Genomic DNA, 25,605 nt, shown 5'->3' on the forward strand with positions numbered 1-25,605 from the left:
AATAAATACCAGTTTACTTTCTCTTTACCATGTAGTATTTTGTAAACCCTTATCATGCCTGCCCATCAGTCGTTTATCTTCTAAACTGGATAGGCCTAGCCTCTTTAGTCAAGCCCCTCTATACCGCTAATCATCCTTGTTGTCCTTCTTTGTATTTCTTCCAATTCAGGACATAATGTTATTTTTCTGTTTTATTTACCATGGCACGTTCCCCAGTCTTCCAAGTTCCAGAGTACTCTGTGTCCCTAATTAGAGTTTCTTTTTCCACCCTTGGGAAACAAATTACAGTCTTTAAAAGAAACCCTCAACAGGTATCTCTCTATGGAGGTAGCCATTTTCTAATGGTAAGGAGTCTACTAGGACAGGAATTGTATCCTCCTGGTATCTTCCTGATTCACTCTGGATAAGGACAGCGCTGTGTATTTAAATGGTAGTATTGTCTTGTCCCATAGGAATTATGCATGGAAAGAGAAAAATATCTCTCTCAGGTTTCAGTCTGCTGCCTTAAATACTCTTTTTCCTCCTCCTCTTCCTCATACATTGTCCATTTTGGGTGCTGAGTGAAGTATGGGCCCTGTAAGACGGAGCATTTTCTCCTGTACTTTCCATAACACAATATAGGGAGACCAAGTTAAAATTACTCTGGTGGCACAAATCCTGCCACTTTCTAACTTTTGAGTGCTTGACTTTTCCCTAACATTCTTTTAACATCATTATTTTAATACAAATACTTCAGCTTAAAAAAAAAGCTATAAAACCAGGTTTTATCCTGTGTAGTTGTATTGACCAGTCCAGTTCACAGCACTGGAACTTGAGTCCAGAACCTTTTTAGAACTTGCTTTACTTCTGTGTTGTCATGTTAGTAGATGTGAACAGGACACACACACTTAGCTTAAGCAACTCTTTGCCAGACAGTCCAAGAAAACTGGCAGTCCATTTTCCCAAATCAATACATACCTGTTCTTTATAACAAGTCATCTAAGCAAGCAAATAGATTTGATGCATTCATTTTTGAAGATGAAGCAGATGACAGTTCTTGTGTTAGAGCTGAGAGTTTTTTCTTCTGAGCTCTGTCATATGTAAACCTGTACAACTTCTGTCTGGTAAATGGCAGGGTAAAATATTACTACCTTGGTTTCTATGATGGGAGGTATGAGAGATTGCCCAATAATAAGCTCTGTGTGCCATAAAATTTTTAGCTCCAGTCCGCAGAAGTGTGGAGGCTACAACTGATGATCTCCTGATTCCTAGCCCTTCCCCTGACTCCTTCCAGCATTTAGAATTGGACAAAGACTTGGTAGATTTTTCACAGGACAAGAAAAGCACTTCTGTTACCATGTGCCAAACTTCCATGACTTCCAGGAGTCCTCAAAGAGGATAGCCAATGTCTCTGAAATTCCTTCAGCATGCTACGGTGTGTCCTGTCCAGCTCTGCCAACCTGAAAACACCTAGCTTCTCTAAATAATCCCTGGCCTATTCTCCAGTATTGTATCTCCTTGTCTTCTTCCCTGGCTTTGTTCTCACTTGCACTCATCACCTGGTAGTTGAATATTCATAAAGACTAAAGTAAAAAAAAAGGCATTAAATACTTCATTTCTCTTCACACCTGTAACTAGATTGACCTCTGCGTTCATTAAGTCATCTACACTTTCCTTGGTTGTCCTCTTACTTTTGACATACTTGTAGATTCTCCCCCTCCTTTTTTTTGCCTTTTAGACTCCTTTCTTGTTGCATCTTAGATCATGTGTTGGCCTCCTTGATTGTCTTGCTGCATGCCTGTGTGAATCAAGTTTCCTCTCTTTGTAAGATTCCTTTTTAAGTTTTAACTCATTGAAGAGATCACTATTTAGCCAGGCTAGTCTCCTGTTGCACTCCATTTCATCACCTTAGGATAGCTTGCTCCTGCACTCTTAGTAAGGCCTTCTTAAAGTCCAGGAGAATTGGCTGTGTACTCTTCTTCCTCTCGGACTTGCCTCCCAGGGGATCCTGCTCCCTCCCCCCAGTTTGTTAAAATCTTTTCTGAAGTTCAGTGTCTTTATTCAGCTGGCCTTCTTCCCTTCTCCACCCTCCTGATTGTGAAATCTAGCAGTTCATAGTCTGTCACCCAAGGTGTTTTCCACCTTCATATACTCAACAAATTCCTCTGTTTTTGAGCAGCAAGTCGAAGAGCTCGGCCCCCACTCCTTTTCCCAGTTGTGTGCTGATCTTGATGATGCATTTTCTCCTACCCGGGTCTTTACCCTGGACTGGAAGTTTCAGTGAGAATATCCCCTGGGACCCTGCAGTTCTAATACAGTACAGGACTCAGTAGCATAACTAGGGCTGGGCATGAGGGGCACCAGCCCTGGGAGATGATTATGAGGGGGTACCAGAGAGTTTTCCTCACAGCAGATGTAGTCCTGTGTCCAGTCATATATCTGGGTTGGGGAGAAGCAAATGGAGCCCAAGAGGCAGCTTCCTAGAAGCCCATGCCACAGAGTTGCTGTGGTGGACTCTTTTTCTCTGCCGTGACTGCCCGGGCTCTCTGCATAGGAACGACAGCATCAGCTATGGTAGCAGTAGCTGTTGTTTCCTGGGCAGGTAAGACATCCCTTCCACTGTGGTCAGCTTGCCTCCACCACCACCCGCCATCCCAGATGCCGAATGAGCTTGCTATGCCTCTGCCAGGACTCTGCTGTTTTGTTCTGTATTTACACAACTTGGCTTCAAGAGTTAGATCTCTGGGAAAGTACACCACCTACACCTTAGGGTTTTTTGATAGAGGTCATAGATTCTGTGTATTTACTGTTTAGCCTTATACTTATAATCTCTTCAACAAATTATTAAATTCAGAGTTTTAAATGTTTATTTATAAAAAGAAACTTTCATTTAAATAATTCTTGAAATTAGATGTCAATTAAATATTTCATTTAAAAATAGGCTTTTATCAACCTGGAGACGAGATGCCATTAAACATTAAGTTTATAACTGAGAGTCATTGTGATACGTTGAAATTACATAAGGTAAAATGAGGAGACATTAGGTACTTAGTTTTGTTCACAGACACTTCTGTGAACAGTCACCCTAATATCTCACCATCAGTTTGTAATTTATCTGAGATCGATGAACAGTCTTTGATGTATTGGTATGTCTCAGGATTGCATATTGGTAACCAATAGTGGAAGCATCTGAATGATTTCTGTGTAAAATAGATTGCAACAACAAAATCCTTAGTGAACTTCAAGGAGTTTGCGGTACTTCACTTTTGGCCTTGGTAGGGATGGGGGAAGAAGAGGACACTTTATGGGTAGACTTACTGTTTTGTTTTTTAAAATAGTAAATAGTTTTTTATTTTCCTGGTGGATTATTTGGAGTATTAATGGGCTGCGATTTAGAAAAGTGTCAATCTTGTGATGGAAATAAAAGTTTTGCACTTATTTTCTTGGACTTCATGATCTGTATTGGCCCAGAGTAATGTATAGAATCATTGAAAATTAAGGTTAGAAGGGATCTCACTAGGCCATCTAGTTCAACCCTGTGGTCTCAAAGCAGAACCATCCCCAATTAGATCATTTCGGCCAAAGCTTTGTCTAGCCAGGCCTTTTAAACATCTCCAAGGATGGAGATTCTGCAACCTCTCAGTAACCTGTTCCAGTGCTTTACTACCCTCCTAGTGAGAGTTTGTCCTAATATCTAACCTAAATTTTCTTTGCTGCAACTTGAGACCATTGCTCCTTGGTCTGTCATCTGCCACCACTGAGAACAGTCCAGCTCCATCCTCTTTCGAACCCCTCTTCAGGTAGTTGAAGGCTGCTATTAAATCCCCTCTGAGTTTTCTCTTCTCCAGATAAAATAAGCCCAGTTCCCTCAGCCTCTCCTCCTCACATTGCCCAGCTCCCGAACCATTTTTGTTGCCCTCTACTGGACTTGTTTCAATTTGTCCATATCCTTTCTGTAGAGGACGATCCAATACTGGACACATTATCCAGATATGCCCTTGCCAGTGCTGAATAATCACTTCCCTTGATCTGCTGACACTGCTGCTGCTAATGCAGTCCAGTATGCCATTAGCCTTTTTCACAACAAGGGCATGCTATTGGCTCATATTCAGCTTTTTGCCCACTGTAACCCTTAGGTTCTCTTCTGGACAGGTGCTGCTTACCCAGTCAGCCCCCAGCCTGTACTGATGCATGGAGTTTTTCTGTCCTAAGTGCAGAATTTTGCATTTGTCTTTATTGAACCTGATGAGATTTCTTTTTGTCCAGTCCTTCAATTTGTCTAGGTCACTTTGAATCCTAGGCCTACCCTCCAGCATATCTACTACTCCCCCTAGCTTGGTGTCATCTGCAGACTTGCTGAGTGTTCACTCTATGCCATCTTCCCAGTCATCAGTGAAAATACTGAACAAAATTGGCCTCAGAACTGACCCCTGGGGCACTCCACTTGATACTGGCTGCCAACTAGACATCAAGCCATTGATTACTTCTCTTTGAGCCCAACAGTCCAGCCAGTTTTTTATCCCCCTTACAGTCCATTCATCCAACCTGTACTTCCTTAGCTTGCTTGGAAGAATGTCACGCAACACGATATCAAAAGCCTTGCTAGCATCAAGATATATCACGTTTACTGTTCTCCCTGAATCCGCAGAGCCAGTCATCTCATACAAGGCAGTCAGGTTGGTCAGGCATGACTTGCTCTTGGTGAAGCTGTGCTGACTGTTCCTCCTCATCTTCTCCAAATACTTACAGATGGATTCCTTGAGTGAGTACCTGCTCCATGATTTTTCCAGGGACTGAGGTGTGAAGCTGACAGGTCTGGAGTTCCCCCAGTAGCTCTGCAATCACATTTCATAGATTTCATAGACATTAGAGCTAGAAGGGACCTCTTGAGGGCATTGGGTCTAACCCCCTGCCCAAGGGGCAGGAAGTCAGCTGGGGTTAGATGACCACAGCAAGATAAGCATCCAAGCATTTCTTAAAGGTACAGGTGATCCTCACCATTCACGGGGGATATGTTCCCGTATCCCCCGTGAATGGCAAAATCCACAAATAAGGCACTGTGTTCATGAACGCAGTGCCTGCTGCAGGGGGACAAGGCTCAGGCAGCAGCAGGAGCCTGGTGGCAGCAAGTGCAGTCCTGTAAGTGTATAAAGTGTATTTAAAATGGGGATTGAGCATTCACGAATGTTTGAAATCGTGAATGTTGAACCCAAGAACAATGAGGGTTTCCTGTATTTGGAGTAGGTGTTTGCGCTACTTCTGAGGGGAGTCTATTCCAGGTGCTAGAGACTTGGATGGTAAAGAAAGTTTTCATTATGTCCAGTCCAAAATGGTCATTCAGCATTTTGTGACCATTAGATTTTGTCTTCCCTTGGGGTGCTTGGTGAACAGATGTTCTCCCAGTTCCTGATGCCACACCCCTTATATACTTATAGGCTGACACCAAGTCACCCCTGAGCCTTCCCTTCTCCAGGCTGAAAAGTCCCTTGCCTGTCAAGCCTGCTCTCTTGACCTAATCATGCACGTGGCTCTCGTCTGGACTCTCTCAAGCTTCTCCACATCCTTTCTAAAGTGTGGAGCCCAGAATTGGATGCAGTACTCCAGTTGCGGCCTCACCAAGGCTGAGTCAAGCAGGAGGATGACTTCTTGGGTCTTGCTTGAGATGCATCAGTAGATGCAAGCCAGAGTTTTATTTCCTTTGCTGGCTGCGGCATCGCATTGGTGGCTCATGTTCATCTTGTGGCCAGTCGTGACTCCCAAGTTTCAATCATGACCACCACGGTTATGGTGCTAGCGAGCATGGGTATGATGTGGGGTTTTTCTCCCGAGGTGGAGCACCTTGCATTTCTCCGTGCTGAATGTCATCAGGTTTTGATCCACCCATCTTGCGAGCCTGTGCAGGTCAGCCTGAATTGCCAGCCTATCCTCTAGCGTGACTGCACTTCCCCATAATTTGGTGTCATCTGTAAATTCAGCCAGTCTGCTTCTGACGCCTAAATCCAGATAACTTACGAATATATTAAAGAGTACTGGTCCGAGTACTGAGCCCTGGGGGATGCCACTGGTCACCATGCGCTATGTTGACTCAGTTCCATCGACTAGCACTTTCTGGGTTTTGACCACATTGGCCAGCTTCCTCAGCACCCTCAGTTGCATTGTGTATCCATGGACGTATCCAGTTTTTCTAAATAGTCCCTAACCTGGTCTTTCTCCACTGTTGGCAGCGTGTTTCCTTCCCAAACTGCTGCCAGATGTAGCAGTCTGGGATCTGGCCTTGCCTTGAAGACTGATGTAAAAAAAGGCATTGAGCACTTCAGCCTTTTCTACGTCATCAGTCACTAGGTTGCCTCCCCAGTTCAGAAAGGGACCTACATTTTCCCTGATTTTCCTCTTGTTGCTGACATACTTGTAGACACCCTTCATGTTATCCTTCACTTCCCTTGCTAGCTGCAACTCCAACTGGGCTTTCGCCTCCCTGATTTCATCTCTGCATGCCCGAGCATACTCTTGTACTCCGCCCTAGTCATTTGTCTACATTTCCCCTTTTGTAAGCTTTCTGTTATGTTTTAGCTCACTGGAGAGTTGCCTGCTAAGCCAAGCTGGTCTTTTGCCATGCTTGCTAGTCTTCCTGCACATTGAGATGGTTTATTCCTGTGCCCTCAGTAATGTTTCCTCAAAATAAAACCAACTCTCCTGGACTCCTTTCCCCCTGAGTGGCCTCCCTAGGGATCCTGAGCAAGTCAAAGTTGCTTTTCTGAAGTCCAGTATCTGTACTCTGCTGCTCTCCATCCTTCCTTTCCTCAGGATCCTTAACTCAGTCATCTTGTATTGCTGCTGCCCAAGTTGCCATCCACTACTACATTTCTCACCAATTCTTCCCTGTTTGTGAGCAGCTGGTCAAGAAGAGCATGACCCCTGGTTGGCCGTTTCAGCACTTGCACCAGGAAAATTTCCTGGATTGTTTGCATGCTGCTCTGTTGCTCTCCCAGCAGATGTCAGGGTGATTGAAGTCTCCCATGAGAACCAGGGCCTGTGATTGGGAAGCTTCAACTAGCTCTTTGAAGAAAGCCTCATCCTCTTGTTCTGGTAGTCTGTGTAACAGAGCACAAGTTGTACTCTGTTACTCACAGGGGTGTGGGAGCAGCAGAGTAGTCTGCAGGTGGCTGCACTCCCAAGCAGGCACAACTGCCTGACTGGGAACAGGGCCCAGCTGTTGGTGATAAAAGCAGGCCCTGAGCCATGGAGCCAGCAGTTTGCTGCTAGCAGCCAAGGGGAGAACATCACCCGCCTGGAGCTGCTGCTCACATAACATCTTGGAGGTACAGGGTAAAAGCTATGGGGAAGGTGGAGGCTCCTGGTCTTGGGACATGACCTAAAACTGCACTCTGCTGGGGCTGGATGGTGTGGTGGGGCTGTCAGTGGCAGGGCAGTTCCCAGGAAATGCCACACCTGTGCCTCTCCAGTGAAGGGTGAGTATAGAGCACCAGCAAGCCTCAACCCCCACTGCCCTGCAGGTTACCTCATGGAGGAGAAAGGCTAGGGGAGCACACCCCAAGACAAAGCCCACGTTACTGTGCGGAGCCTGAGGTGGGGTCCAGGTGAGGTGAAGGGGCCAGAGACAGCCTGGATCCACAGTAAGGCCTGAGGCATATAAAGGGAGCAGGGTGTGAGGCTCCAGGGGGATGGGATTGTGGGCCCCAAGAAGGAGCTGGGTGTGAGGCTCCAGGGGCAAGGGATTGAGGCTCAGTATAGGTACGGGATTGAGGTCTGGTTTTGGACAGGGGGTGAGGTCCAGTGTGGGCGTGTGAGGGGACCAAGAGGGTCCCGAACCAGGCAGGGAGCCTGAGCAAAAGGGAGGGGCTGGGAGCCCTGAATGAGTGAGATTGTGAGCCCAGTGTGAGGGCAAGGGAGTGAGAGTCCCAACGTGAGGCACTAGAGCGCGGGTCCCAGCATGAAGGCACGGGATTATAGGCCGGGTGGTAGGCCATATAATCTTAGGCCAAGTGTTAGGCCATGGATGCCATCTGCAAGACATGGGACACAGTAAGGGGAGGTTCAGAGTTGTGTACAGGCCCTTGGCATCAGGGCAAGTAAATGGGCAGCCTCTTGCCTAGTTATCAACTTGCAATTATTTCATCTAAGGCAAGGTAGGCAGCGGTTAGCCCAGAAACAAGTAGGTGGGCCGACAGCTCGACCTGTAGCAGACACCCACCATGACCTTGTCGTTCTCCCCTCTCGCCGTAACCCAGAGGCTTTCATCAGGCCTATCTCCTGTTTTATACTGGAGCTCAGTAATCATACAGCTCTCTTACATAAAGTGCAACTCCTCCTTCTCTTTTCCCCGTGCCTGTCCTTCCTGAACAGTTTGTACCCATCCATGACAGTGCCCTACTTACCTCAAGGTTTTGGTCTCCATCCCCCGTCAAACCTAGTTTTAAAGCCTTGCTCGCTAGGTTTGTGAGCGCGTCTGTGAAGCTGCTCTTCCCTGTCTTCATCTGCCGTACCGCCTTCTCAGTGAATTCATCCAGAACTGGGAACCAGTTAGGAGGTGCCTTGATTTCACGGCCTGCGGCTCAGATATTGTAACATTTCGGAATAGATGGTAAAGCCAAATTTAAGGGTGCCCGAGTAGAAAGTAAATTAGACTCCTCACCAGAATGTTCTTTTCTGATTCGTTCCAATTTATTTTGATTATTTTTATTGGAGGAATCGGCTGACTGCTCTTACAGCTGCTGGTGCTTGTTTGTTGTTTGGTGTCTTGACTGTACTGCCTGGGTAGAGGAGCGAGTTCACTATGCAAAATGGTTTGCTGGCTATGGCTTTGCTATGTTGTTTGATTATGGAGGAATAGAAACCCCCCCTTCTGTCTCCTCTGCTGCCGTGGCACAGTTCTTGAACAGTTTTTGGGCTGCTGGCAAATGGAATCCAGTGTGTTCTGCACAGAGGTTGAACTTTCTGCCTCTGCAGTTCACTTGGCATATTTTATTTGGGAACCAGGGTGGTCTTCACTCAGTATGAAGGCAGTAGGTGGCTTTGTCCATGCATTAATAGCAGTGAATGGCAGAGGATTATACTCTTGCACTAACTCAGCAGCACATTGACCTTGAGTTTGTGTGGCTTGTTTTCTACTTATCCCAAGTCTAGGTTTCTTTGGGGATATAGAGCAGTTCTGGTTGTTCACTACCTGGCTTGTAGCAGGAAAGGTTTGTGTTTTTGTTTTTTTTTGGCTTGGATGATTTAGTGCGTGGACTGGGTAGTGGCATATACACAACACTTGCAGTATTCATTTGTGGACCAAGGAGAATGTATTTCTAGTTTCATGTTTAGGACCAAAAACTAGAATGAAGGATCCCTTGGTTTTCATGAACATCATAAGATTAAGTACTGTTATGTCACTTTCATTGTGTGAGGTTGAATCACAAAAAACAGGAATTTGGGGAGTTACAGTTACATTGTTGGATGGTCACTCCAAAATCTTGTAGAAAGTTTTATAGGGTTTCTGCCTAAAAGTCTGTGCACCATTGGGAATACTAAATTTATCTTGTCTTTACTTTGCAGATCACATTAACAGCTTTGCATGTTTTTTTTCTGTTTTTTTTTCCTGGGATAAGCTATCTTTTGCATCAGTGATGGTTGAGAATAGAACTACTACTTTGGCATTTTATGTTGTATTTTGGGGCCAGCTTTTGATCTGATTAGAATCTTCTTTGGGGACTTAACTGTTTTAGGGTAGTGTTGGAGGTGGCATTGAACCATATCTTGTTGGTGCAGTGAGGGCAGATAGTTTATCAAAAATATGAAGATGAATGGTGCTGGCTCTGTTGATGGTTGACCTTGCGTTTTTAGCAGCAGGAAAATTCAGTTTGTAGATTTATTTCTTTTCCTCTAAATAATGGCTTTATTAATTGGCTTCAGGTATCATGCTTTTGGGTTCACGTGAAGGTCCTGTGGTATCTCATCAACTCTGTGATAGGATTTGGGTTGGCACTGGATAAATTGCCTTCTAGAGTCTTTGAAGCTACTTCTGTTTGTTCTGTAGATGCCAAGGGTCTGGGAGTTTTGTGCTGTGCTGTTGCTCGGAAGAATGATATGATTTTAAACGCATCTGATTTTAATTATCTTCAAATATTAAAATAGGTCTTATGTTGAAATGCTGTATCAGTTTTCTTTTTTTTCTGTTTTTATTGAATGGACTTTTTTCTCCATTGTGAACAAACAAATAAGGGCTATTGTGTTATCCTGAAGGTACTCGGTTCCTCTTGATATTCAAATAAACTATGTATATATTCTATGTTTTGTTTTGTTTTTTTATACAAACACAATTTGGTATATATAAAAATATATAAAATGATCTGGAAGAACATTTATTGCAGATGTTGAAAGCAATATCACTATCTGCTAAAGTAGATCTAGTTGTCTTTTGATTTAAAATTAATATAGAAAAGCAGTGACTTGTCTATTCCAGTGTTGTGTGTCTAATTTCTTTTATTGTGGTATTCATTTGAATATTAATTAGGAAATTACATGGCTCTTTTCAGAGAATACATTTTGTCATAGGTTTCGTTCTTATCCAGTTTTCTGATTGTTTAAAAAGCTGTTTACTTTTAGAATAATCTACTATACTTCAGAATTATTCCTAATGCAAAATGTTACAAGATTCTAAAATTAATTAATAAATAGAATATTCAGAGAATCTTCTAATCTGTGCTCTTAATGTATTTTTTTTTATGGGCACAACAGAAATGTTATGCAATTCTGTGCGTGTCAAGTTCCTACTTAAAGCAGTGCAAGTATGCTCATTGTTCTTTAATGTTTATCTCTTTAATATAAACCCTATTTTGCATGCATAGGTGGTTGCTGAACATCCAGATGCTTCAAGTGAGGAGATTGAAGAACTGCTTGAATCGCAGTGGAACATGCTTAGTGAAAAACAGAAAGCTCGCTATAACACAAAGTTTGCCATAGTGACCTCTCCCAAATCTGAAGAAGACTCTGGTAAACGTAAAACTGTGCTAGTGTACTCTAACTAAATTTGATATATACATAGAGGTGTTTAAACTAAGCACATATTTGAGACCTGTAGGGAAAACGGCTTTCACTGTTTTCCAGTTTTAATTTTTGGTGTTTGTGCCAATAGCAAAAGAATGCCAATGGTTAAATAAAAGCGACCCATGAAGTCTACATTTCTTCCTCATTGTTCTGCAAATTGTTATATGTAAACCTTCTACTGTTTAGAGATTGCTGATTTCTCATTCTTCTTCTGCCTATAAGCAGCTGCCATTATATCCACTGCCTGTTAAGTGTGGGTGGTGGGAATGGGAAGATTGGGCATTTTTATTAATGTAAATTTGAGTAAGTTCTTATAAGACTAGTTAGAGATGGTTTATAAAGTGTAATCAATACTACCCCTTTTCTTTATATATTCTTCTAAAAGTACATTACCTCATAACAGGCATCAGCTCAGGAAGCAAGTATTCCAAACTCTTTCTACATCTTTCTTCCTTTTGGCATTTTACTGTGCTGCTCAAAGCTTTTAAGACAGCGTTAAGAGATTGCAAGATGACATTTTTTTGCTGTTGGCTTGGATTCAGTCTTGAAAAATAGTTTATTTAAATTTTTGCTATGATAATTGGAGATTAGAGACTAGTTTCCTTGAAAAATAGGGACAGAGGGAGCGTGACACTTGCATGATCCTTCTTAAACCAAATTAAATTATAAATGTGGTTGATATGCACAGTGCTTTTACAGCACTATGGGAGGGCCTGCTGTGGAAGTATTAGAAACCACCAGGTGCTGCTTTGGGCAACAAAAAGAATGAGAGGGAGTGTTTGAAAGATTGTCCGAATTGGAAAAAAAAATGTATAAAATGGCAGTCAGTTCTGTTATATTTCTTTGTGTGTGAAATAACATCATTTTGTGGAAAACTGACAGAAGTTTTTTATTTAATTTTAAAGTGTCAAATATTTGGATATCAGTTTAAAAAAACCACAACATTCTGTATCTCTCAAGGTTCATCATTGAAGAATATTGGAGAGACCAAACGTAAAGTGTTTCAAGACTCACCTAAAAGGAGATCAAGATCCAGAAGTAATTGAAATTTGTGTTGTGTGGAATTAGTTCATCATTATAAGTAGCTATTGAGTGTACCTCTTATGTAATCGCCCACATATCATAACCTCTTTATTTTCTCTCAGATGTTGTCTTCCTTGACTTAGAATTTTAATGGATCCCAAATTAAATATCTAAACACTGTAGTGCTGAATTTTGTTCACCTTCCTCAGTGTCATATTGCGAGAAATGTAATTGGAATTGTACCTGTATCAGATGTTTCTAGTCCATATATTAGTGTACGTTTATATATAGTTTTCTACAAATGAAAGCATGTCAGTTCAATCATTGCCCATCCAAACCCTGCCACCCTAACTTGCAAAAATATTTTTTTTTAAACGCTGGCTTTCTGTAAATAGCAGGTTCTCCTGGACCCATTTCAGTCTGTTTGCAGATTCAGAGCTGCTTTGGATTTAAACTGATAAAAAACTTATAGCCATTAGATATGGAAAAAAATTGACAAGTAGTACTTCATTTTAAAGCTGCAGCTTTATTTTAAATATTTACAACAAATGTTTCTATCAAAACAGGACATTTTAGCTGTAGAGCAAAATTTTAAATGTTAACTACAAGAGAAGATTGTTCAGTAAATATTTGTGCCCTGGGGCTCTGTAATCTCCATATTAAAGATGGTCTATAGCCTCAGTACTGGAGTGTCTGATATTAAAAGAATGTATTAGGGTCATTTCATCATATGAAACAACTTCTTACCCAATTATCTGTCTCTCTGAGGTGTAGTGGATATAAACTATAGCTAAACCTGCTGGATGGCTATGTAGATTAGTCACTGGAATGTTGTATTTGAGTCAGTTGTTTGAACTTTTACATTGAATTAAGCAAATGGATGGTTAAACGACTTGTGAATTATTTAAGCAGTTAAAAATGACCTTAGTGAATTGAGTGGTAGTTTCTTGTTCACAAAACAATTATGGTCTTCTGTTTTGATCATTACACCTGTTACATAGAGAATTAGAAATTGCTATGCCAGAAAAGACTAGTGACCTGTCCAATTGGTGATATCCTATGTGTGACAGAGACCCCTTAATACATGTCTCTTGTACCTTCATTTATATTTTTGGGAGGAATAATTAAAGAGTGAAGATGACACAAAAACTTTGGTACAGTGGTAAGACACTGTTACAAAGTAATAGGACAGTTATAGCTTGTAGGATATTCATATTTTATTTGACAATGTGAAACGAATTTGAGAAGCTCTTTACACTAGTATTTACTCAGCAAAATCTTCCAAGTTTGATTACTTAGTAATTAGGAGTTTGGATGCATTTTAGAACTGTTGTTCAGCGATAGAAATTGGACCCTAGCCATCAAGAAGTTTATCAGATTTGTTAATGGTAACCATGTTTTAAAAGTAATGACTGAAAGAAAAGTAACTTAAGTAGATCAGTTCAAGATAATTTCAAAGTGGGCTTTAGATTATTTTTCATGTAAGTTTCCCCCATCCCCCCCATTCCAAGGTAACTTACATGGAAATAAAAGAAACCAAAAAAAGAGGACAAAGGAACCAACAGAAGATTTTGAAGTTCAGGAAGCACCTAGGAAAAGACTCAGGATGGATAAACAGAATAATCGGAAGGTAATTATATTGTTGGTTTGTTTGGGTTGATTATAGCAGCACCACTCACACTGCTATAGTTAAGTTTGTCAGCATTTCCATTTTGAGGATTTAGTATTTACTCTTAACTGTCTTGGATCAAATTTCCATAGATTTGTCTGAGGGACATTGAAACTTAGCTTGTTTAATCTTGAGGTAGAGACATCTGAAAAGGTATCCTTATGGGATACTTATTCTTAACTTTAAGTATATGCTGAAGATGACATTGGTAGGAACTCAGCCTGCTTTCAGTGATACTCTTCCTTTATTCCTTTTTCATGCATCAAAATTTAGACATGTATTTGAGAAGGTTGTCTCAATCAGATGCTAAATAAAGTGTAAGAATACTGAAAAAATATTTTTAAAAATAGAAGTTATATCTATAAATCCTTTTCAAGGCGACATGTTATCCTTACCCCAATCTGTTAGATTTGAAAATTGCCATACGTAGGACAAATTACTGTGGTTCAGATTTCAGGCTTTTAACTCTGGCTTCTTTTCATTCTGACTAGTTTTTGAGGCTTGAATCATAATTTCTTTAAATGCCATCTTTAAAAGCTTTCCTACATCGCTAAGAGATCGGCTTAGTTCACATGCTCAAATGCTGTAATTATTCAGGGTACATCCTTAACTTTATATAAACATACCCAGTGAACACAGTGGGACGATTTGTGTGGAAAGTTAAACGTGTGGAAGTATTTTTTTTTTTGGATGTCTTTTGCTATATAAAGACCTGCTGTAATTTAGTGTTGTGAGCCACTGGTGAGGAGGCTGTGGGTCCAATAGTTAAGCAAAAGGGAACTTTTTTTAAGTCAGTGGTTGGCAACCTGTTAAGGCTGTGAGGTGGATTGACCCAGTTCAGGTCAGAGGAAGCTCGGTGCCAGGAGCCAGCCCTGAACTTGACCTTACAGGAAGGCTTGTCACACTTCTGTAAACAGAAGGTCCCGTACCTTGGAGGATGGTTCCTTTCAAGCTGTTATATGCAAATTGTCTTTTACCCTTTCCCTCCTTTCATAGACCCAGAATAGCTCCGGCCATATGCTCTATTGCAATAAGCAACTTTAAAATCATTTGACTGTCATCTGCTATGACATGGTAAAGAGCACTGAAGTTTTCTCCCTTCCATTTTTCACCCTTGTGGCAGGCTTTGATTAAACTCCCCTGGGGAGTGAGAATCCTTAAGATTACTCATGAACTTTTACTTCTTGCATGGGAACAGCATGTAACTATTAACCTTTTTGTGTCCTTAGTTGCTGTTTATGGAATTTGAATGCTGCAATGTAAAATTACTGGGGTGGTAATTCATACTCCTTTTTGATAAATTATTAGGCTTGTTGATATCACTTATGGTGCATGTAGAGCACATGTTAGCACAATGGACAATACATTAAAGACGGTTTAATTTACAACAAAAGCAAAGACAGATTCCATTATGAGTGAAGCTTACCTTGGATTCTCAATCATCTCATAAAGCGTACATCAAAAATGTATGAACTTGATGGACCTATATACATTTATAAGTAATCATTTATATAATCTTTTTAGAAGTCAGGAAAGGTATAGTTTAGCTTATGCATAAACAAACTGCTAATGATTTCCGCTAAAGTCATGTATATATTGGGTTTTTTTGTTCTCTTCTTTTCCCCCCTCCCTTATTTCTTCCCTTTTCCTCCCCCCCACCCCCCGACAGGAGAAACCACATGCACAAGTTGTTTCCTTGTAGCCAGGCCTTAAGGTAATCCTACAAGTGAACAATGGAGTGCCTGGGGAAAACTTTAAAATACCAAAAATCCTTTTGTAAATGTATATAATTTTATTATATCAGTTATCAGGTTCTTCCATAATGCCGCTGCTATTGATCAGAAGAGCATCATATAAGAAAAAGCAACCAGGGCTACCATTTAAGTAGTTTTCTACTTCAATAAATCCATAGATAAGAAAAGAGACTGAGTGGGTCTGTTGCTTAAGCCAGTAAGGCCAAGTGTCTTATTTTGACCAGATGCATGTTCACAGAATCCAACAGCTGATGTAAATTCCCCCAACATTTTGATCTAAAACCTTTTATGACAGATTTTTCTGTCAGAAGCAAATTCATACCATTTTTACATTCCCTTTAAAAAACAGTGTTTTATAATGGAAATGCTGGCACAACATTAACAATAGTAATGCAAAACTGGCACTGCTGTAGGTAGTAAAGTTGGAAACAAGCATCTGAGGTTTAACATTTTGTGCAGAGGTGATCTTCAAATTTATATATTTTTGCTGCAGTTTAATGTTACTAATTTTAAAGATTCTAGCTTGACCAGTATAGACAAAAGAATGATAGATTAGCTAATGTAAATGCTTTAGCTTCAAATGGAGATTCCCTTTTCATGATGTGGTTATCTTCAGATACTCATGTATTTTAGTTTGGGATGGATAAGCGGGGCATTGGAATATTCTGTTCTTTAATTTTTTTTGTTTTGTTTTCTGGTTTTGTTACCCTCTGCTGTAGTTGGTTTTGAAAAAAAAATAAACATGACTAAAATGGGAACCTTGAATAACTTAACTACATTAGAATACAGAGCAGGATATTTGCAGAGACCCTTTCTTTCTAATAACATAAATCCAGGAATAATTACCACCTTATTCCAATCACTCATAAATTAGGAGTTTTTTTATTTTTATTTTTCATTTTTTTTGTGACAGAGGGAGACAAGCAATGACAAAACAGCAAAAACAAACTCTACTAAGGTCACAGAAACCTCCTCTTCACAAAAGAACCAGTCAGGTAATGTGGTCAGAATAAGTTTTAATTTAACTTTTTCAATTAAACCATTTATACTAAACAAGTTGTCTGAGACAGCCAACTAAAGTTTGCTGGACCTATAATGAGTTACACCTGTGAAACCCCAAATTGGGGGGGTGCATTCTTTTGCACTGCTACTGTTTTGCAGCAACATATTCAATTGAAATTGTGTACTGCTGATTTTAAAGCAGCAGTTCACAAGTTCACCATTTGATGGCACCAAATAAAAACTATTCCCCAGTGGTATCAAAGAGCAGCAGTAACAACCCTGTTGTACAAATGCATAATTAATTACACATTTATTTGATAAAATAAGTAAAGCAACAGTCAAACTCTTAAGATCATCTGTGATCTGAGATGCCTTTTAAAGGATTTGGGAAGGCAGTGTGGAGAGTGAGAGGGAATTATAAAACAAAAATGTACAGTGAATGGTGCAAAGAACCGATTTGTTAATGATTTACAGGTTTAAGGTAACTTTTTATAAGTATGCATAAATACACCTCAGAATGAGCTGAACTTAGTATCTATGGTACTTGTTGCCATTTTTAATTTAATGTATCCACTTTCTCTGTATATAAATGTTTGTTGACAAAGATTCAGATTTCAGTGATATTTAGACCTTCCCATATAGTATTCATCTGAGCAAATAGCATCTGCCCATAAGGTCATAAGGCACAGAGTATTATAATTTTAAAATAATTTAGCAAACTATTTGGGGGGATCTTTAACAGTTCTTACTATATATTTGTTTAATAGAAGACCTCTTTATTCTTAAAAGCATAACAAAACCCACCGTTGTTTCACAACTAAATCTATGTTCACTCCCAGTACTATATAGGTGACCAGAAGACCTAACTGATTCCTTCCCTATCAGAAGGACTTTTTTAAATGGCTTCAGGGAGATAACGTTGTAAAGTTCCAAACTTCACTTTGTAAACCAAAATTATTTTACAGCAACGAAAAATCTGTCTGATGCATGTAAACCACTGAAGAAGCGAAATCGGGCTTCAGCAGCAGAATCTTCAACTCTTGCTTTTAGCAAGGGTTCATCTCCTTCAGCTTCCTTAACTGAGAATGAGGTAAAAAAAAAGTGGTATTCACACACAGTCATTTAGTTCTAAAAAATGTCAGGTGTGAATCTTTTGCTTATAAAACAAACAAAACAAAACAAAAAAATCTCTAACATTGGTGCTCTAGATGAGTTACAGTTCTGACCTTCTGTGAAACCTGTTAATGTGTGCATTGCAAATTCATTTATTGTAACAGGAACGTCCACGTTGGGGATGTCAGATATTACTGTGGTTTTTAAATGTATCTACAAACAAAGTTTTAGAATTGTAAACTTTTCATAGAGGCAAAGTAAAATTCCGGTGTGTTCTGTATTTTCTTCTACAGATTTTATGTAAGTGTTGACTACATTAGTTACATTATGTAACTCAATACTGTCATGTTGCCATAGCTTTTATATTGAAGCAATTTGCTGATCCTCTATATTTGGTCTTGAACTTTCATGGACAATTTTACGAGCAGAACCCCTTAAACTCACACTAGCTTTTAGTCTGTTTGTTGAAGTACTGTTACTCTGTGATGCAAGTAGCTTCATTTCCAGTATAGTTAAACAGGCAGTGAAGGATGTATCTTTTTGATACTTACTAATCATAGTCTTAGGTCTGCGTATTTGGTACTGTAATGCTCTTCGACTGACATACAATAAATGAAATGTATGTATCAGAAGTGTATTCATACAATAAATGGAAACCATTCTCCAGGTCATCTATACTGTTAAAAATGATCACCAGCCAAAAACAGCAGCACAAGAACAGCATGTACATGCTGTATTGAAATGGGGATCCAGAAACATAGTTATTAAGTCCTGGGTTAAGAGCCAGAGGCAGAAAGCTTCAACATCTAATGCTAAAATGTTATATGTAGGGGAGTGTAAAAACACAAGAGTATTAGATTATGCAGGAAGGTAGTGATCTGTTGCTGAACATATAAGACATCAATCAGGTTGTATTATCACCTCCTGTGGCTTGGTTTTGGTGAAAAACTACAGTACTTGTCTACCATTCTGACTAGTACAAGATAAGTACTTAGATTATGTTCCGTAAATGACTTATTTTCACAAATTGGAATGATGGCATATTAAATTTTTATGTATATGGCTGAATTACGTAAATGTATTACCAGAAAAAAAGCCTTCAAAAACTACTAGCTTGGGAAATAGCCAAGTAATATAGTGCTAGTTATTATTTTCTTCCTGTCTTACTAGCTTCCACAGTTGGAGAACAACTGTTGAGGCTTTCTTTCTAGTGGCTGTGTATGTTTTGGATCTGACTACATAGTTAAACTCCATTCCAAGATAACACTACTAGGCTTTCTGGCTTTACATTTATATCCCTGTATATAGTAATCTCGGGGGGAGGAGAGTTTCTTCAATATCTAAATAGTGATTTAAAATCACTTTTCATAAATCCTTTTCTGCAAAGGCTCAATCTTTACAAACTTGAGGAAAATCGGAGGCCAAATTCTGCTTACACGTAAAGATGAATATGAAAAATGGTGCATGCAGGTAGAACCTCTCAAAAATGTTGGCTGCTAACAGTGTACCCTGCCAGTCAGCAAATGAGTTAGGAGGGAAGGAGGCAAATTAACATAACACTATGCCAGAGTTATAGTTAGAGAATACAGGGAAGTGAAATGACTTTTGTTTCTAAGGGAGGTTGAAAATATTAAAATTTCTCCTTGGCATATCCTCTTAAAACTCTCTCTTTACAAAAAGTAATTATTTTGAAAGGTAGCTTGATGTGAGCTGGTTCCTTAGTTGGTCAACACTGACTACCTTTTTGTCAACTGAGGATCTGATCCAGTGTGATTTCTATAATAATAGATATTCTGCCATTTAAATATGGCAGGTGTTTCTGAACTTATTGCTGATGCATTCCATCAAATAAAGCAAGATGTAAATAAACTTTGTTTTTTGTGGGTGGTTTTAAAAAACATTTTTTCTCTGTAATGTTACTTAGCACTTGTCTAGATTGCCAAATGTGCATGTGGCATGAGGTGTTCATTTGGAGAAAAACTTTCTCCTTGTTAATGAAGGGAAGGGATTTTTAAAAATAAATAACGAGCAAAAGATGTAATGAGCAAATTGATCTTTGTTTTCATGGGACCGTCTTGCAAAACTAGTTGAATAGGATACAGTTCTTGATATTAAATATGTTTGATCATCTTCTTTATATTTCTGTTTGTGGTCATTTTTATACCACTTACCTGTTAACTTTCTAAAGAAGAAAAAAAATAATGCACATGCTCTACTCCAGTGATGTTTGACTCATTTAGTTGCATAGAGACAGTCCACAGACTCCCTATGGATCTGGAAATTTTTCAGTGGAGCAGATGGTGACAAATTTAATTTCCAGACCTGTGGGGAGCCCTGTGGGCTAGATGACACCAGCTTGGTCACTCCTGCACTACTTGTGTGGGTGAACCCACACAGGCATATCTGCAGTGCAGTGAAGTCAGTTGCTGGTCCCTGATTCTTATCAGTAGATGAGCAGGTGTTGGTTCTGGAATTTTGACACACTACATATTACATTAGCATCTGTTAAAGTGAGCAGCTGCTTCCAAAAACTTGTGCCCCTCTGAATTAGTTAGTCTATCAGATGGCCACTCTGCCCTGCCTTCTACATATGATATGTTGGGGTTTGTTGGAGACTGCACAAAATTCTTACATGTTAGCCCAGTGCTGCTGATTTTTATGAAGGGACGTATTTTAGTTTTTAAGAGAGAGAGAGAGAGATTCACTAACCTGGTATTTCCGACAATCTCTTTGAAACTCTTAAGTGCTGCTTTTATATTTCGGTGGAGGAAAAAACCTATGTGAATAATAAGGCCAAAAGTTTCAAAGGATTAGTTTGGTTGCCTAATTTGGGGGGTTGGGGGAATAAAAGACCTTATTTTTCAAAGGGCATTTAAGGTTTTGTTAAAGGGCAGTTAAGCGTTTGCTTCTTAAAATTAAGCTCTTTTAAGGGGTTATAAATTGGGCACTTAAGATTGCTAGTTGTTTTTGAAAGCTTTTGGCTGTCACCAAGAAAAACTTAAAGTACTGCAAAAGAGTTAAAAATTAACACACACAAATCTGTGCATCAGAAATACTATTCATTCATCTAATTTTTTCAGAGAAAGTAATTAAATTTTCCATAAGGGCACTTGACATCCCCTCTATCTTATGTGAAACATGATTATGTTTTTAAAATTGAATTCTTAATGGGCAATTTATGATAAAATAAAAATAGAAAGTTATTAAAACACTACCAAATCTTTAGATAAAGACAGAAACCTTGTATAGCATATATCACAACTCGGTATAACACCTCAGTAGTCTTGTGGTCTTTGTAGGAAAAGATTTAGGCATTTCATTTAATTTTTAGAGAATAAGGCAAGAGGTAATGGATTTCATTTTCTCTACAGCAAAAATTGAATGGGTAGAATAAATTGCTTGGTAGTACAGGTGCCATTTTAGTGTGACCAGTATTTTCAATTAATAAAAGATCTCACGCTACCAGAAATTCTAGATAATTCGCTCACTTCTTTGACTGTGTTCATGATAGCATCTACCTAGTTCAGCTTTTCAGTCAAACTTTGCAGCTACAGATAGCTTTCAAAACAGTATCAGCATTATGCGTTGGATAGGTATTTTCCCAAGCATTGGTTTAGAGTCCACATCTTTAATAGTGGGGGAGAAACCAATCTCGAATGTGAATATTTAAAATTCTTAGCCAGGCTTTCGTTGGGAACATCTGTGAGAAGAAGGAGTTTGAGTAGACCAGAACATAGCTGTTTACAGAAGCCTGAGGACGAGCCTGTGGAATTTTAACATAATTCTCCATCCTCCTATAGAGAGAATTCTCGCTTCTTTCTGTAATTTACAGTATCAAACAAGCTGGATTGTTACTCATAAGTACAACTTCTCCTGTTTACAATGTCATCATAATCCAAGATACCTACTTCAAATTGTACTCTTTTTGCATACACTAAACTGTATTTCTGTTGCTGTCAGTTTGTGGCAGATCTGTTATCATCTGTTTTTAATGGGGTTAGCAAATACACACACAGTGAAGAAAACAGACCTACAGTCTTAACACCAAGGTAAGATATTTGCTAAAGAAAGCAATCTTAACAAACCATGTGCAACTTGTAATTAAAACACCATATCAATTTCATTTGTCAGCCCAGGAATCTAATTTTGTTACAATATACAAGTAAAATCCTCATCATAAAATGTTCTAAAAAAACATTTAAAAAAGTGTCCAAGAATAGCAAATCCTAAATGGTAAGAAAGAAAGTAGGTGGGATTTTGAAGAATTTACCATCATAAGAAAAGTAGTTCAAGTTAGTTTTCCAGGCTTGCAAAGTTACTTCATGCTTCTGGCACTGTTTTCCTAGCTTTCTCTCAAAAACAATGGCCTGTTCAAAATGTAAGAATCATCTAAAATGACCAATTATTTTTAACCCCTCCACAACCTTTTTTCCAATAAATTATCTAATGTCTGTTTCTTGTGTGCACAGAACTAAGACTTGTAACAGTTGGGATGATCTTTTTCCTTTGTGGTTCATACCACCAATAAACACAACTAGTGGTGTAATTTTGGGGAAACATTGCAAGTAATTGGACTTTAGTGTCTTACTACATAGCATCACCAGGGCCTACAGTAGTTGAGGAGACTTATATATTGCCCACCATATGTTACTGCTTTGTTGGGATGCTTCCACATTCACATGAAAAAAAGTTCTAACCCTGAATATTTGTTTGATAGCAACATATTCTACACAGAAATTGAGTTTCTTGTGTGTTTGTTTTCTTCTTTGTAATCTTAGACTTCAGAGCAGACTCTGTTTATTGCATGTTCACAAAGTAGTTTTTATTCCACCTCCATCACCATGGAATCTTGAGTATTCATAGGCAACCAATAATGTTACATGTTCTTATAGTTTATAATTCATATTCTAAGTATATTCAGAAATGCAAAATATATCCTTATTTCAAACGTCAATCTATTGCTAATGATAAATGTGAAACATGTCCCAGACTGTCTTTTTACTATTATAGTACTGTGTACACTTATGGCACCATATATTTAAAGAATAATATACCCAGTCTAGCATTTTGGGCCAATACATCATTCTTAAGTTCAGGAACATCGTATGTTGAAATAAAGGAAATGTTAACTGTAACTCAATTGGCTCTGTCAGTTTTTCTGTCTCTCTCTGCAGGTGCACAACAGATCCAGTCTATTTTGTCATTTGTATGTTGGTTTATGTCTGATTTTTCATATCTGTTGTACTTTAGATTGAAAAACATGTATAGGCAAACTGTCTTAAAAGGCAAAGAAACTATTAGGTAGTGTACCCTAGAAAGAAGCTTGAAGGTTACAAGGTCTTTGGAGCACTGAAATGAAAAGCTAGTAGTACCTACAAATCCTTGATGTGTTAACATACCCACAAAAAGAGGGTGGATGTCTGCTAGTGGATCCCAGTAAAATAGCTCATTTCTTGAGACACCTTGGAGGCTGTGGGTAATGGGTGGGAGGACACTTTAGTTAATGGGTTCCCCGTTTATAATCCTGGCATAGAAATCATTGCTTTTATAAACCAAACAGCAGGATCAAATGGTATTTTTCTGACACACCTGGCTTTTAAAAAAAATTTAAATACCTGTAACTTGTAAAACACAAGGATTTATACATAAACATTGCTCTGGCTAGCACTCTACAGCACAGGTGGCCAACGTGCAGTATGTGCCTCAGTGTGTGACATGCAGGGGATGGGGAGGGCACGTGCTTTATTTGTGCATGCCAGCCAAAGAGGTTGGGCCCCACTGCTGGAGAGCACTGATTCCAAAAGTCACAGTGCTGAATGTAACAGAATGGAAAGTGGGTGGGTTAATTTTTTTCTGATAGTGGGACTTCCTTTAATTTATTGGATAACTGCATAAACACAACATAACTGGGGATTAACTAAACATCCTGGATACAAAATAAGACCAAAAGCTGGATGCTTTCTAGTGCTTGGGAAGTGCTGTTGAATATTCAAGATCTTGATATTAAATTGGATCCATTTTTATAAGTGAAAGAATAAAGTAAGCATTAAAAGAAACTATTTAACACTTTTAAAATGACACTTAAGAAATGTGGCTGTGGGAGGGGTTACGTTTACCTTGAATCTCTACGTATTTTAGATGGATTCAATTTTGCTTTGAGCATTACTAGATTAAAATAGGGTGGCTTGTGTCTGGGAGAGTTTGTCTAAGTAAAGGAAATGGGAAGGAAAGGGTCATAGTACTAACACTAAGCACAGAAATGTGCTTAACTCTTTCTAGCTCTGCATTTGCTAACACATGGTGAACAATATTCCACACTTGACTTCTCCTTAATATTTATATTCTTGCCTCTGCACATATTGACCTCATTCTTGTCTATTTAAAACTATATGGTTGCAAAAAAAAGAAAATATGGTAATTGAGCCAATGAAGAGGGTGCTATAAAATCCTTACATTGGTAGAGAATTAATCATCAGTCTAGTGCAAAAAAACTGTTATACCTTGCCTGTCTAGCTCACTTGTTTCAGGATCAGCTGAGCAAAGTAAATCAGATTTTCTTGCTTTCCTACTATGACTGTTTTTTAATTCTGAAATTGGTAAATTGACTGTATACGGCCTTACTTAGTTTATTTTGGTGCCTAGACTTTCTGAACCCCTTTTTTTCTTTATACTTGCAGTAACCAATAATTTTGCAAGAGCCGTTTTGGGGGTTTTACTTTTATTTAATTATTTTTGGAGAGTAGTCTCTTAAAATTAGAGAAACTTACAGAAAAATCATGCCAAAGGGGTTTTTTTTAACAACCATGTGCTGAGGAATATGTATGTATTCCCACACTCATTTTTGCATTAATAGAATTTTCAGAAATAGTTTTTAAATGCTGAGGCGTGGTGTTTTTTTTCCTTCCCTTTATCCAATTTCAGCCTGTGCCTTCTGACTTTAGTGTAGCTGGAAGCCAGGTCACCTGTCAGCACATTTTAATTCTTCTTATATTTTTTTTTTTTTGAGAATTCAGTCTCATCTGGGTATGGAATCTACATTACCACTCATAGAGAACAGTGTGTTAAAGCAAGCTATAGCTTCCTACTAACCTTAATTTTGAGGGGAAGATGTAATTGCAGGTGATTAATAAGGTTATAGTGAATTGGTTTGGTTTTCTGATCTGATGTTAAAAACAATGAATCTGACAAAATACTTAGTACAAAAATGCTTGGATAAATGAGTCTAAAAAAGATCACATTAATATTTAGATAAGGTGCCTGAAAGGTATAAGAGTGATCCCCATGTGCTAATGCTTCTCCTGTCACTTTGGAAATCTTTATGATTAAGTACACATCAGAATTGTAGCATGCGTCTGAGAGTCTTACAGTCAGGAAGAATTGAGAAGCTAACGTTTGTCACACAAGCATGACTGTCCGTATTTATTCTTTCCCCGTAAGTAACCCAGCAAACAGTTTCACTGAAAAAATGAAATTTTAAAAATCCAAACATACAGGCTATATGCACGTATACAGGCTAACTTGAATCACTTTCTTTGCAGAGTTCTTGTGCTATAAATCTCATGTCAACCTGTAAAGAGAAACTCCTGTTTCCTCAATCTTCCCTTCTCTAAAACAGGCATATGCGCACATGCTCATCTATTAAACATCTGTTTTCTCAGAAAGGAAACTGCATTATCCCACAAAATTGTTTCCTTTTTTCATAGGTCCTTTGAGGTCTCCTTGCATTAGTATGTATATGCCTCCTTCAGTCTTCTGGAATGAAGTAGTACAGAATTCAATAGAAAATAGTGGACCAACATCAATAAGTTTTTGCTTATAGACAAGTATAAACCAAAATTCAGGGCTTGTTACTGCTCTAATTCTGACATGCATCAAATACTGCAGCTGTTCTTAGTAGATGTAAACTATTCTTGTTAATAGGGAAGGAGTGGTGAAGATTTTTTTTTTTTTTAATATATAAAATCTTCCTCAAAGCTTGTCTGCCATTTGTCTAATTAAAAGATTACTCTAAACAGC

General features: G+C 38.9%; 1 protein-coding gene and 1 long non-coding RNA gene across 5 annotated transcripts in view; one reads left to right on the plus strand and one right to left on the minus strand.

The window, feature by feature from the left end:
• The window catches only part of NSD2 (nuclear receptor binding SET domain protein 2), a 112,135-nt gene that overhangs the window by 59,063 nt on the left and 27,467 nt on the right, over nucleotides 1–25,605 (plus strand). For all 4 annotated transcript variants that reach the window (XR_002104255.1, XM_019552724.1, XM_019552726.1 and 1 more), the window contains exons 6-10: nucleotides 10,830–10,974; nucleotides 11,989–12,066; nucleotides 13,563–13,681; nucleotides 16,388–16,469; nucleotides 17,442–17,566. Coding sequence is in view for 3 of the 4 variants with exons in the window: in XM_019552724.1 (XP_019408269.1) it covers nucleotides 10,830–10,974; nucleotides 11,989–12,066; nucleotides 13,563–13,681; nucleotides 16,388–16,469; nucleotides 17,442–17,566 (549 nt within the window). In the remaining variant the exon portion in view is untranslated. The remainder of the gene's footprint in view (nucleotides 1–10,829; nucleotides 10,975–11,988; nucleotides 12,067–13,562; nucleotides 13,682–16,387; nucleotides 16,470–17,441; nucleotides 17,567–25,605) is intronic.
• LOC109321979 lies at nucleotides 2,013–23,916 on the minus strand. The gene is made up of 3 exons (XR_002104256.1): nucleotides 23,906–23,916; nucleotides 7,484–7,487; nucleotides 2,013–2,181 (listed from the first exon to the last, which is right to left on the minus strand). It is a non-coding gene; the product is annotated as an uncharacterized LOC109321979 (long non-coding RNA).

Source organism: Crocodylus porosus, unplaced genomic scaffold (genome assembly GCF_001723895.1).
Source record: "Crocodylus porosus isolate Cpor-Errol unplaced genomic scaffold, CroPor_comp1, whole genome shotgun sequence".
NCBI classification, from domain to species: domain Eukaryota; kingdom Metazoa; phylum Chordata; order Crocodylia; family Crocodylidae; genus Crocodylus; species Crocodylus porosus.